At 39.0% G+C, this 14,575-nt stretch overlaps 1 protein-coding gene across 1 annotated transcript; it reads right to left on the bottom strand.

Annotated features, from left to right (window-relative positions):
• Nucleotides 1-1,101: 1,101 nt before the first annotated feature.
• On the bottom strand, nt 1,102-10,454 carry LOC128815359 (G-protein coupled estrogen receptor 1-like). Its single transcript, XM_053992051.1, has 2 exons — nt 10,286-10,454; nt 1,102-4,351 (listed from the first exon to the last, which is right to left on the bottom strand). The coding sequence occupies exon 2, from the start codon at nt 4,298-4,300 to the stop codon at nt 3,305-3,307; it is 996 nt and encodes a 331-aa protein (XP_053848026.1). The 5' UTR covers nt 4,301-4,351; nt 10,286-10,454; the 3' UTR covers nt 1,102-3,304.
• Between the last annotated feature and the right edge of the window lie 4,121 nt (nt 10,455-14,575).

The raw sequence follows: 14,575 nt of genomic DNA, 5'->3' as shown, positions 1-14,575 counted from the left end.
AATTCAAGCTTTAATTTCAGCAGCCTGATCATTTCTCTTCTACTGAACAAAGTGGTTTTTACAAATGAAGACCAAAGTCGTGGAAAGATACAAATATTACCAAGACAGAAGTAAAATATTCTCCTTTGAACTTTCCAGTATATCTCTTCAGTTAATTTTGACAGCCTGCCTATAAAAATATATGCTGTATTTCTTCTGGAACATACTGTTCACAACTGGGTAAAGCCTGGGAGAAATGAGGGTTCAACCAAGCTGCTGCTTACACAAGAGGAAAAAATCTCAGAGCATGGAGATTTTATTTTGTTCTTAAAAATATTCTTTGAATTATTAATTATTTAAAAAATATTACTTTTAATCTTAGCTAAAGCTGTTCTTTTCTCCCTTATATCAGACTATATTAGAAGGATTTTGGGAAACTGCTTGTGTTCCTTCCCTGTTGCACATAAGGGTGTTTGCTCTCATATTCTAGCTGGATGAAAGTAGATTTTCTCTAGGACCACATATTCGTTGCCCTAAACTTTAATGTAAGCTCTTACTTTATCAAGAATAATTGTATGAAAACATTTCTGTATTGCTAAAATTTATACTCATAACTATTTGAGTTACTGTTTTGCATTTTTCAACCTCTTCCCTCCTGTTTACCTTTGCTTTCTCATATTCAGTTGCAAAGTCTTTCCATTGTACAGAGAGATTTCTTCATGGCAATGTAACTAGCCATCCAGAAAACACTCAGGTTTTTTTCCACATGGCCAGGGAGGAGATCAGAGTACAAGTACTCACATCTCACAGATGGCAGCCAGGAGCTTTCCCCAGGAGTGCTCACAGACTCACACACAGTTGTTCATTCTGCCAAGGTGTGCTCACTCTCAGATCCTACATCTCACAGTAGGTCCCTACAGGTTTTTTTGTCTGTGACACTTGGGCATGGCTCTGCTCTAGCTGTGTACCCTGCTGAGGGCATCATGAAGCACCTTCGTGCCCTGCTCAACCCTGTGGCTCCTCCCAGGTGTGTTACTGGCATTCACTCACCATCAGACCACTTTCTAGGCCCCAGCCAACTTTTACTGACTTGATTTTCTTTTAGGCACCTTTCAAAGTAACTCAGAAACAACACAGTATTTATTCTTTCATCCTTAAATATAAAATATATGGAAGCTGTAAATTAAGTAGAATCATTCACGCATAATTCCCATACTACAAAATATCTTCCTTATCCACAGTGCAGCTGAAACTCTGACTTTCTGAGCTGGGATAAACAGCTTGCATCCTCTGACATATTCTTTCACTCAGTCTGTCAGCTTTTTCACTGATGTACAGCTCTTACAACTCATCTCTTCAGACTTCTTTCTACATGGCTGATCTTTGGTCTGTGTTGTTTAATCTCCCTCTTCTCAGGTGCAAAACAAAATCTCTGATGCCATCTGAGAATTCCTTTCACAAGTATGAAATTGGCTCTTGTGTTCAAAGAGATGATTCTTATCTGCCTACTTCCTTTCTGACCACGTTCTATAATGATCTGTTTATATGTAGAGTTTTTTAATTATCCATCTGTTCATGCTGGCAGCAGAACAAAACTGAACAGGAGAACAGGCTGACACAATGTAATGCAGATATCTTACCAGCTGATTTTTACATCTTGTGGAAATGTTGGTCCTTACAGTCATATTGGGATTACATATTGCCCTTTATTTGCATGTGATACAGTCATGGTCCATACCTGTCAGGATTTGGATGTCCAAGACTAGATCCATATCTCTAGATACTTGATGAGTATATATTCTGCATGATTATTGTTCTTCCATTTCTTGGCTGTTGTCTTGTGGAAGATGTTCATCTTGATCAATCAGTTCCTGCTGTTCTCTCTTAGGCAGCCCATGCTGATTTACATCAGCTCCCCACACATATCTGGAAGACCCCATCAGGAAGATCTTTCAAAGGATATAACTGCAAAAAGCCCCTCTCAGTTCCCTTAGCACCTGGGTTTCATACAAAGGCACAGATTTAAGCACCAAAATAGCTTTTCTCAGAACTCTTCAAGCACAGCGCTGTGTTTTTGTAACTTTGCCATCTGAGTCTACGTCATTATCCAAGTTTTAGTACAATTCTGTCTTTTCCTGTTTCCGTTCTCTCCACCTTTGTCAGAGGAGAAGATGAAGCTGAAGCCAAATGCCTAAGGTGGGTCCTGGCCAGATTTGGTGGCAGTAATAGTGTGCTCAAAGCAAGCATTTACGGCTTTGCACCTACATCTCAGCCTGCATCAGCTACTGATCCTGCATGGCTTCATCCAAACTCCTGCACCACAGCTGTTTTATTCCAATTCAGATTTTTTCCTCTTTTTGCACCATTTACTCATTAACTCTCATCTAAATGTACAATGCTTGTCTCTAGCAGAGCCTTGATTCCAGTTAGGAACTGGGGCTTGGGTTTTGTTTGCCTTCATAAAAATACACCCCAGTTCTGCTGTTCTGGGCTGACTTTTCTCTGTTTTTCAGTTAGTGTATTACTGAAAATGTGGCTCTTCCAATGACTTCATACTCTGAATGAACTCATCAGGAATGGCTTAAGTTAATCATTGCTCTAAGTCTAAATGCAAAGTGGAAGCTGAGAGTACATTAACAAAAAGCTTTCATTCTTGCACAAAGTTTTAATTAGCCATCCTATTGATCTTTCCAGTTCAGTGCCTCACAAAGGACCCAAAGCTTTCTTTTATGGACCCGTGTTTCCATTAATTTGATTTCTTTCTTTTTTTTTTTTTTTTTTTTTTTTTTTTGGCATAGGAGTTCAGACAAAAACTTCACTTCTGCTGCCACTGGAATTTATATACCAGTTATATACCAATGATATAGAAATAAGTAGTTTGAAGGGTAAGAAGTCAAAGGAGGAAGCACACCTGAGAAAATGACTGTAGATTTTGACCTTTGTTCAAAGTTGCTTTCTGCCATAGTTTTGTTTGCAGCTCAGCTAGGGCATTGATATTATTGCAGAAGCACAGTGCTATAGCAACAGTACTCATCTTTCTACTTGACTTTGAAGCAATGCTTGCAGAAAAATAGATGATTTAAATATATATCTATATATGAAAAAAAACCCAAACAGCCCCAGACCCTGGAAGTTTTCTTACAGATTTCACTGTAAGTACTAGAACTGGTCATCTTTTTTCTTCTAGTACTGCTAGCTGTACGATAAGCCAAGTTTGGGTTCTAAAGAAGGAACAATTGCCCTTTTTTTGAAGAAGTAAAAAACCAAACCAAAACCCACAAGCTAAAAAGTGCAGTGGATTGACAGTTGTTAAGAAGAGCAAGTATTACTGAGACCCACTTTGGTGGGTCATGGCTGTTTCTGGTATTTCAAGGTGGTTGTTGGCACGGGTTTCCCTTCGGCACTCCTGTGTGACTTGAAGTAATTCATCCCTGAACGGTTTATAAAAACAAAGTATAACTACCAAACTAGCACAGCTCTCACAGAACAACACTATTTCTGCAATGTTCATCACAAGCTCGTTCTTTGTAGTTCCAACGCTCCTCTGTAGTTTCAGTGCTGTCCTGAAGAGAATCATGACGTTGTAAAACAGGCGGCAGATAAACATTGTCACGCTGATCGCGTACACGGCGGGGTAAGCGCGGACGTGCTGCTGCGCGGCTGGACCTCCAGCAGGTGCTTCCTTAGCCCACAGAACAGTAAAACAGAGGATCTGGAGTAAGGATGGGATTGCAAACCCAAAGGTGAATTTAACAATCTCGTATTCAGGCCATGCAAATAGCGGATCCAGCTGGCAGTGTGCTTCCAGGTGATAATTATCAGTGCCAACCAGCACTGCCTCCGTCAGGGACAAACAGAAGGTGTATGTGAATACAAGCCCAACACACAAAATGGGTCTTTGGGTGGCTCTGCAGAGAGCAGTCTGTGGTGTGAGAAGTGTCAAAATTAAAACATACTGAGAATTGAAATAACCAAAGTTGAAAAAAAATGACAGTACGCTACAGGCAAGATGGGTTGCTGTTAAATAGTCAGGTCTAGTGATGACAGTAAAGGATAAAAAAATCATTATGATATTGCTGATGGTGAAGTGTAGAAGAAGTAAGTCCAAGCTTGCTCTTTTGTTCTGCACATGATTCTTTATGAAAATGATCAAAATACATATGCCAGCTATTAATCCTGTGGGTACAAAAAAGGCAATGTAACAGTGCATAAGTCTGGATATGATGTTTTGAGAAGCTATGATGGCTTCAATTTCTTCTGGGGAGGTGAAAGGCTGGCTCTTGCTTGGGTAGCTGATCCATGTCATGTTGTGAGAAGTCATCCTTCTTTCCACACCGTGCTTATTTCCTGTTCAATGGTGTTTGAAACTGAACTGGAAAAGGAATGTGAAACAAGTTTTAAAGTACAGTTTTAATGCCTGTTTTTGCATTGAATGTATTATGTGCAGTCAGGCATACGAACCATTTGTTCAGAATAAATGCAGTAATTTCTTGGTGGATTTTACACTCCTGTGTTATTACCCGAGTTAGCTTGAAATTATTTTTAGCCAGAGAAATCTGCCTTTTTATTTTTGATGTGGTTTCTGCTCTTACCACTCCTCCCTTTCCCTCACTTGCTGCAGCTCAGCTTTGTGGACAGCCAGGATCCAGCACACTCATGTTGCCTGTGGAATATTGGCTGTCCAGCGGGTGAGGAAGGAGCTGGCTCTGTTTAGGTGGAGCTGCTTTTCCTCCCCATCTTGCCAAAGAAGGCCGAGGCGGTTTGCAGGGCAATCCAGTGGGTGGGCAGCAGCTCCAGCCACAAAAAAGCTCCACTGTCCTGTCACAAGGGTGGGAATTTTATATCATTTGAGCCCAGCTGCAGTCTCACACCACATACTGAGGAAAATGCAAAGATAATCACAATATGAGGCATGAGCTGCATTCCTTTCTTTGTTTTAGTTTTGCTTCCTTTCTGTTCTGAAAAAAAGCCTTTCATAGCTGCAGTCTGTACTGAGGAGCTCGTATAAAATTAATGAGAGTGTTTAAGAATTGGTATGAACAAACTGCTTTTATACCAAAACATCTTTATACATTAATAATGCTGTGATTTCTTAGATGTAGCTGTTGCATAAAACAGCAAAAAATAATGCATTTCTGTATGCTCAACCTTGAGAAAATGATTACTGGTGCATTATATACCTGTTGATAAAGTTTTAGCAAGGACCATTTATTACAGCTGCATTATAAATTCCTGGAAATAGGGAATTTTGAGAGTAATATGGTTAGGCTGTTAGCTGTAATGACTCTGTGATATGTTGATACAATGATTTTGTTACTGTATAACAGTACAGTAAAGGAGGCTCCTTTTCTTTTAAGCCAAAAAGCTTTTATGAGAACATAATATGTACTCGTGAAAAACTGTAATGGGTATGGATATATGCATTTTCCAGACCACCTAAAATCACAATTAGCTCAACTTCTAGGATGAAATTTCTGTGCACCTTGTACTGATTGATACAGAAAATAGCATACCTTTTTTGGTTGCAAAGATTAAATATATTTAAACATGAGATAATGAACCCACTATTCCTAATTAATTTGGAACGTCTGATTAAAGATGTTCCTCAGCACTGGAAAAAGATAAACAACTAGGCATTTTTATTGTGTAGAGTATTTTCTGGGAAAAAACATCTTTTTTTATTCACAAAGATTACAATTTTGTGTTAGACTTTGGTGTTTTTACTTTGTTCTGTTTTACCTAAAGCTGGTCTGAGCAAGCAGGCAAAAACAGGACCATGGAGTTCTCCCTGCAGAAGTTTCTATAAGTCACAGTGGCAAGAAACTGCATACTTAGTTGTACATAATGCCTTTTCCATAAGGGGATTTAGTGATGTTAACTCTTAAAATGAAAGTAATGTTAAATTGGTAAAAATTCAGAGAGATGCATTAATGTTTTTAAGCAGTGCTCATTATAGATAAATCAGTGTCTTAATACTGTTTGACAGTTAATTTATGGTTGTTACCTCTGACACTACTTCACATTTCTGATGTTTCTAATCTCTCCTCAAAATTGGAATTCTAATACTGGTTTTAATTAGAAAAGTTGACTTATCAAAGTGGCTTTGATTAAATGTGTATGTAATCTTATATAATTATAATTTCATTTATAGAAAAGCATGGAGTTATGTTTTGATTCAGCAGTGTTCTTTGTCCCTTTTTAAAGACAGACTTTCTTGCTTTGTAGAAAAGGTTATTTTCTGAGAGATTCCACTACAGGAAGGACTGATGCACCCAGGGAAGATGTTTTTTGTTACAGGTGGTCTTGCAGGAGGGAAGGGTTGGCTGGTCAGACTCTGTTCCAGCTTCTGAGCTGGGGTGCACCACGTAACAAAGAACTGATGGGCAAAACAGGCACAAGTCTCTGAGGCAAGCTAAGAGTCAATATAGTTTTGAAGCTTAAAAATAGTTTATTAGATATGAGCAATTCTTGTGTGTGAAACTTTAACTTCTACAATTCATTTCTTCTTAAATACTTGGGAGGAGTCTCAAGAATGAAGGAAACTCTAAGTCAAATTTTGATCTTTTGCTAGGAGGGACATTTGAAGCTTAATCTGGTAAAGGATTGTGAGCACTTGAGCATCTGAGAAAGTCTGTTATCATCCCACAATGTAGAATCAAGGTTAGGAAATATTTACATTTACAGCTGTTCCACCAGAGCCTCCAGTGTTAACCTGCAAATTCCACCAGGCCTTTTGCAGGGCTGAATGGAAAAATTCGGATCTGGTACTGTGAGCATCTCCATTATCTTCTCAACAACTTCTATGGGCCAACTAACTGTGCTCACTGTCCTTGCAGAGAACCTCAGAATAATTTAGCAACATTCAACTTTTCTGGTAACATCATTGCAAAGGAAACAAAGGATGTAGTTTGGGGTTTTACAGGAAATCATATGGCCTTATATCAAATTACAGGAAAAAAAGGATGCCAAAACTTGAATGAATTTGCTCAGGACCTGGCCTTGGTACTGATACTGAGCTCAATTATGACCACAGCAATGTATTTTTAATTTTATTTAAATACTGTTCGGGCATTTAAAACAAAGTAAGGGTTAATGCAGCATATTCCAGTAACTGCAGCTTACTGTGCAGGCAAGTGCAGCATCTTGGTTTCTCTTCCTGTACCCACCTGCTTGCACGTTGTGGTGTCTTACTGACAGCCCAGCACAGTGTTAAGCAGAGGCCAAGGATGTGTTTTGCTCTCATTTGATGTCAGAACGGATGCCTGAAACAGTTTCAGTTGCAACCACATGAACATTATTGTTAAATAACTAACACTGATGCTTCCTCTCCATCTAAATATTATTATCCTCACCTAAGTGTATGTCTTTTAAATTGCTTCATCTGAGGAAGGATTTAAACTGAACAAAAGGAATGCATTCAGCCTAGAATTAACATGCTCACTTTGGGGAAAAAATAGTGCAACTATATATTTATCATTATAATCAGTGTAAGTATTAGAATTCTGAGCTAAGGAAAAATTTTTAGGTGTGCTGTTTTAAAGGGAATCACCTTAGGATTCCCACACAAACAAAATTTTACCAAAAGAGCAAGCTGTTTGCAGCTTTGCTGTGGCTAGTTAGTGTGAGTATAATTCTTGTTTGAATTCAATAAAGTGTTTACTACAGAAGAAGAAATATCTCCTAGCAGTTTGTAGCCAATTATGAAATATTTTTAGTTTGGCAAATAAGATTAAAGTCAATGCTGTAGTTATTAACTTTTCCCCTTAAATTATTCCTAGAAGCTTAAAATAATGATAATGTCGGGGACTCATTTCATATTTGGTTCTGGTGTCTCACTATTAAAAAGAGCAAATGGCAGTTTGGAGCTCAGATTGTGGCAGGAAAGGCTCGTGTGCAGGGGGTACAAGCAGCCATGGCCAGTTCTTCCTTCAAGCTGAAACACACCTGCATTCTCTCTGAAAGGGTCACCCCCACCTGTACATTTCTGACTTCTGACAATCTGATTTTTTTTTTTCTTTTTAATATTTTGTCTCTTCATAATGATTTCAGTGAAATTTGAGGATACATAGCACTTTCCAAGATGTGTTGTTCACCCCCTCATGAAGTGGCTGCATTAGGGTTTTCAAGCTGGGCTCCACCAGAACAGCCTGGCTCCATTGCAGCTCCTGCAGCTGATGGATTGGGAACAGCCCCAGATGCCACAGCCTCTCTTGCTTTTGGGGTTTGTTTGTTTGTTTACATCACTATGATTAGCTTTAGAGATTCCTGTGACTGTAAGGTGCTCATCTGTCATGTAAAGCAGCTCTTAGAAATTATCTTTCCACTTTTAAAACATTCCCAAAGCATTATGTTCATGCTTAGAATAAGAATGGGATGAAGGAGCTCACTGCTTCTGCTGCAGTAGTATTAATGTTTGTAAAGTTTTTCAGACTACTGGTAGTACTAATGTAATTTAATTTAAAATAAAAACATATGTTCCATGGGAGCAGCAGAGGGTGGCTTATTTCTCACATGATGTTTTATTATTTCAGAATATTCATTCAGCTGGCCACATTTTTTTTTTTTTTTTTTTTTTTTTTTTTTTTTTTCTTCAAAATACTTAGGGTTTCCATCATAAAGAAAAATAGGGAATTTATTATGTCATTTTCCTCTGCTGTGAGAAGATCTCGTATTCCCTCAGTTCTTGTCTGGTTGTTGGATTTACTGCAGGGACATTCTCTTTTTTTTTTTTTTTTTCTTTTTTTTTTTTTTCAAAATGCACGTAATGTTTATGCTCTGCTGTGGTGTGGGTGGAGGGGGTGACAACAGCAGCAAACAAGTCCTCTACTCTTTTAGTGGAATCTGTCAGCTTACAGTGCAAACACCTCAAGACCTGAATTATTTTCTTTTCTCTTACAACATGCTATGACATAAACTGACTTTTTTATTTCCATTTAGTCACGGTAACTATGGCAGAAGCCAGGTCTATTCCTGTTTGTTTTATGATTAGTTACTGAGGGACATTCGCAATATGCTGCTTGGTTTATCTTTGTGTTGTCATGCTCCAGTATTTTGTCCCTTTATCTCAGGTCCCCCTTACTTTAATTTGCCATCAGTCACATCACAAATCCCTCCTAAACTTCATGTGGCCTTACTTTTTTCCCTCTTTTTTTTTTTCCCTCTTTCTATCCCTGTTTCTTCCCTATAATTCAGCAGTTAAAGCAAATATGTTTGATTTTCACTTTCTGAAGCACATTCCCCTTCACTTCCAACACAGTGAGCGCAGTGTTCAAAAAGCAGTTTAAAAATAGCAAGTCGTGAAAGGACTTTCAGTGCTGAGTCCCTAAGATTCCACTGGGTTTGGATTCCCCATCCTCATTTTAATGTTTAACTTCTGCAGAAGGGTAGGTTTCAAGGAGACTTGTGTTTATTTAAAGTCTAGAAGGAAGAGCTCCTAAACCAGGGGAGTTTCTCCCTGGCAGCCAGAACTCTTCCTCTATAAAAGGTTTGGTAGGGCAGTCTTTCTGCATTCTGTCACCAGCTTTTAGAAGGAAAATACTCTTACATCCAGTCATAAAGCAATACACATAACATTGCTTGTGAAGCCCTGCTCTTGGGAGGGATGTCGTGCAGTGACCTCAGATAACACGTGATCTGGGGGGCGAAGATGTCCTTTCTGTTCACACCGTGTCTGACAAGTTCAAAGATGGGGGCAGCTTGCGGTATATGAGACTAAAATGTGAACTACTATATTCATCTTTCTTGTAAGATCTCAATTCCTACTCTTAGGCAAGTATTTGAAGTCGTAAAGACTTCAGAAATCCTACCCTTAACTTGTGAGAAAGTAGCAGTTCCTGAGAAACCGAAAGCTTTTGTTTTTACTTTTCTAGAATATAAAGGAATTAACAGTGACTTAAACATAATCCCCGAACTGTTTCCTGTCCTATACAATGCCTGTGCTGGGTTAAGATTATCTGACAATGTCCATCCTTTAAAGGACTGGTTTTAGGCAATGGTTGGAGTCGTTTGTCCACACCACTGAACAGTATTTCATCATCCACCTCCCATTGGTTCAACAAGACTGAAGTACTTACTGGAAAACAGTCTTCACATTTTCTCTACTTAATGCTCAGTTTTATCACAAATTTCAGCTTCATTTATACATTTCTGCTTTCTGAGGACCTTTCCCAGATACAGTATTTTACTTCGTGTAGTTCAAATGTTGCTGAAAAAGGGAAAACTAAAAACTTTCAATTACAACCTTAGCTTCACTATTTGAGCCTCTTGAATAAAACATTGCATATTCAAAGTAATATAAAGCACTTACCTTTTTAAGGAATTGTTCCACAGAAACAACAGGCTGAGCCTTTCACTGAGAAATGGCAGATGAAATACAATTATTGTTTGGAGCTTATAGTCCTTTCTATTTCTGTAGAAAGCAGAGTGTGTATATTACAATAACTTCTTCAGCTGCTGTGCACTGCGATGGAGAATCGAGGCGCTTGCTGACTAAAAAACATGCAGTTCTGTAAGGGAAACAGGAACTTGGCTGAAGTCATTCAAACTATACACGTTGCATGTTTAGCAAACCTATGGTTTCATCATGTGACTTTAAAGTTCAGATTCTCCTCTGCAATGAGATATTTTAGAACAGAAAAGTAGTGTTTGTCCTTGCCATTTCTAAGTATGTGAGGCCATCCAGTGGATTTTTTTTTCCCTGTTCATGAAGTAATCCTATGCTCACTGGCCAGCCTTTGCAATTGCATTTTTTCCCAGTGTGCTGTGTGAAGTGCTAGAGGTCTAGAAAAGGAAAAGCCTGTGGAACAAATACCACACCACGCCCTTTGCTTAATACAACAAAAGCTCCACACAAAGCAGGGCATGTCAAACCATTAAGATCCTTGCTTAAAAATAGGTGCTTTTCTATTTTTCCAAGGGTCCTGGCTCTTGGAATACTCCTGTTACTGTACACATGCAATAAATTATTTTTCCAGACCATGAGGTGCTAAAAAACAAGACTTGGAGTATGAAGGATGTTTTGGGTCTGGCTCAGCATCAGTCAGTGACTATGTTGAATAGTGTTCTTAAAACCTCAGATATAAATAAGCAAGAAAGGGTTGGCTCATGATTTTTTTTTTTAGTGCAGCTCATCTGGCTGGGATGTGTCAGTAGCATCATGTTTTCTTATACCAGCTCATGGGGAAGGGCATTTCTGTTGTAATCTTTCAGTAACCTGTAGTGGTTTTTGTGGGTTGACAGGGTAGTTTGGGACCAATGTATCAGCACTCTGTTTTCATGGCTTCCACTTGTTGCACTTTAACAAGGCCCACTGAAAAACACATGTAAACTGCCAAAACACTTCAAAGAAGTGAAATGAGACAAATGTGCATGAGTCTAAATTTCAAAATCCGAGTTGTGGATTACCTGGAGAAGATACTTTAGCACTTGGTCTACATTTTCATCTGAAGGTTAGCACTACTGCTCCAAATACTTCCTTGAGATTCGAGGTAGACTGGATGGAGGGTCTTGGCTTGCAGCAGTAGCTCAGAAACATTTCAGTTTTCAGGTTGAGGGTTCACATTCTTTGTGAGGTAACTGTCCTCTCGAGCAGTTCTTCAGTAGTTCAGGGGCTCTGTGAAATGTGATTTCCAATGAGCTTTAGTTAGAATACTGTAATTCACACAGAGCCTTTGGTTTTGATCATCATATGTAGCAGTTTGTTGGACCGGGTAGGTTGTTTATTGTTTCCCTTTTATTTACAGTAGTTCCTCCCAAATTGTAACAGAAAACCTTGGGCAAAGTGGCAATGCAGTGCAGGTGTTTTGTATGTAGCATTTCCCTGTGAGCTGTACCCTAATGCAGGCTCATTCTGTTGACATTAAATTCTTAATAGTTAAGAATGGTAAAGAAAAATTACACATTGTTGTTACATGCAAATCAGGTGATTCTTTTTTTTTTGTTGTTGGTTTTTCAGTAAAGATGCAAATTTCAAGTGTCACCTTATTCTTTCTAGGACTGAGGGCTGTGCAGAGAGCACACCAAACTATGGAGGTACAGTGAAGTGAATGTTTTGGAAATTACAGAAAAATTTCAGGAAGGTTTTGGTCATCAACTTAACTTTTTAGCTTCCAGAATGGATCACTTGTTCACTCAAGGCAATGCTGAACAGTTGCAACATGGTTTTGTTGCTGTATTTTCCACTGAAGTGCTTCGAATAGACCCATTATTGATAACCCTGGGCCCTGCTGGGGCTGGGCTGGGGGGGAACTAAAATTATTTCTTGGCTGAGGGCCAGGAGCAAACTGCTGGAGGTTTATATCTTTTTGAATTTGCCTTGGGTGGGTGTGCATAAGGATATCTGGCTGTGCCCTTGGTGTGTTTGTTAGTAAAAGAGAGGCAAATCAATGACTGCACCAATTTAAGGAATATTCAAAGCACTCTTGACAAAGGTTTCAGTGACTGTGAGTTAATGAGCAGTCGGTGAGCAAGGAGTAACTCCGGTGCAGATAGATAAACCCTGACACAGCAGTGCTGAGGCCACATTTCCTGTTACTCAGTAACCTCGGCTCTGACAATGCATGGGCTGGGTGAGCAGAGCTCCGAGGGAACTTCGCCACTAATGACAAAATTGTATAAATAGAACCAGGAAAGTAAAAAGAGAGAAGCTATTTCTTACACCACCCATCTTGAAAAAGTAATCAAAGAGAAAGCTCCCATCTTTAAAATGCATTCACCTTTACAGACATTAGTTCATGCTTTGTCTGAAACCTGTATTAAACTTCATTATTCAGTGGTATTTAGGGAGCAAGAACGTGTTTCCTACTTGGAACCAGGTGCATGTAGCACAACACAATTTCAGAACTGTATACAGCTTGAGAGACTCACACGTCAGAAAGCATCACATTTTACAGGTGGAGAAACTTGGCTACTGAGAAATTTATTCTTCCAAGATGATGGAATAAATTGAAAGCCAGAGGAGAAATAGGGGTTAGAAAATAAAAGTTTCCTGATGATATTCTTTATTCTGTTTAGACTTTGCTGATTCCCATCTCGATAGCTGCAATTCTGTCTCATCTACAGAAACAAAAGAATCTTTGAGGTATGTTAAGAGCTCCCAGTGGAGTTTCAGCAGCAGCTTGCTGTGCTGTTACTGTCACAGTTAATGTGTTAGTAAAAGAAAAGCAAAATATTGCTGTTTTGTGACCAGCTGCATCTTTCCTTAGAAAAAAAACCAGTAAACCAGTTTGTTTAATTTGCTTAAATGGTCACAGGGTACAAGTCATATGAGAATAGTGGCAAGCAGACTAGTCACTTGTATAGCTCAGACTAGCTCAGTTGTATAAAGGTTTCATAAAGCTCCAGAAAATGGTTAAGTGATTGTGTTTGAGATGATGTCATAATTATTTTTATTAGTGATTTCTGGATTCATTATTTTTTTGGTGAAATTTCTTAGCATGTATTACTTTACTTGCTGTCAGTGGAAAAGGTTGATGTGTGATAATGATATTCTGGATAGGATGGAGGCAAGAAAGGTGAAATTACAGAAGTGAAATAGTTGTGAGATGCTGTGGCAATATTTAGGGATTGCCTGATAGCATGTACAGCCACTAACCACCTATAGTGTGCTGTGGTGGGCAAAACTCAGGTCTATTTTTGAACAGAACTTCTGTTCATATGGCAAAATAAGTATCTCCAGTACTGAGTGACAGATGTTGCTATAAAGAAAGCAGATGTGAATGCCTTTTTTTTTTTTTTTACCAACACCAATAATTTCTCTTAATTGACCCATACTGCTGATGTGTTTAGCAGAGCACACATCCCTTACAGTAGGCATTATTTGAAATAAAGGCTCTTTCTCTCATATCTCTGTGTGCCAGATGAGAGAAACTTCTCCATCTTGTCTAACAAATACAGTTCAGTGCTTCTGGCTTGTGGGATGCTGCAGCCCTGGAGATTTCAGTCTTTTTATTCTCTGGCTTCAGGCAGATCCATCCTGGGAAGTATTGTGGAGATGGTTGATCCTGTCTTGCTCATCTTCCTTCTGACCAATCCTGATCAGCTGTTCAGCAAAGAGCTGCAACGCTCAGCTGAGCATTAGAGCTCGTGTTTGCTGGGTGCTGCATCAAACAGCCACAGAGTGATTGCAGATCCTGGGGACCAGAGGCTGCAGCAGCCTGCAGTTAGTCCAAGGACTGGACTGGATTCTCTGGGGCAGTGATTATTGTTTGGGAGCTAATCCTGCATGAGGAGCCCAAAGTTTATTGTCAGACCGCACTGTTGCCTTCTTCTCTTGGTTAACGTATCTTTTCTTGCCTTTTGGATGTAACGTTATTAAGAAAACCATCCCTTTGTAGAATGATAGGATTGTTTTGGAATATTAAATGACTGTTACTGCCTATACCCCAGTGTATTCTGATGAAAAGCAGTTGCTTTGTTACTGGCATTTTGAATCGTGCAATACACTGCAGTTTTGTTTGAAGATGTTTTTCATCAACTGCCATGTATTTCCACTGTAATTTTTGCTCTATTGTTGTTGTGTAAGAAAAAAAATATCTTGAGTGTGGGATATAAGACACTGTGTTAGTCAAAGATTGCTTTGACTCTATTCATCTTAGCA

The sequence above is a fragment of the Vidua macroura genome, chromosome 16 (genome assembly GCF_024509145.1).
Source record: "Vidua macroura isolate BioBank_ID:100142 chromosome 16, ASM2450914v1, whole genome shotgun sequence".
NCBI classification, from domain to species: Eukaryota; Metazoa; Chordata; class Aves; order Passeriformes; family Viduidae; genus Vidua; species Vidua macroura.
This window is presented reverse-complemented; position numbering and strand designations above follow the sequence as displayed.

Bases quoted from the DNA above. Each gene is read 5' to 3' on its own strand.
- LOC128815359 (XM_053992051.1), bottom strand. From the start codon at position 4,300: ATGACTTCTCACAACATGACATGGATCAGCTACCCAAGCAAGAGCCAG.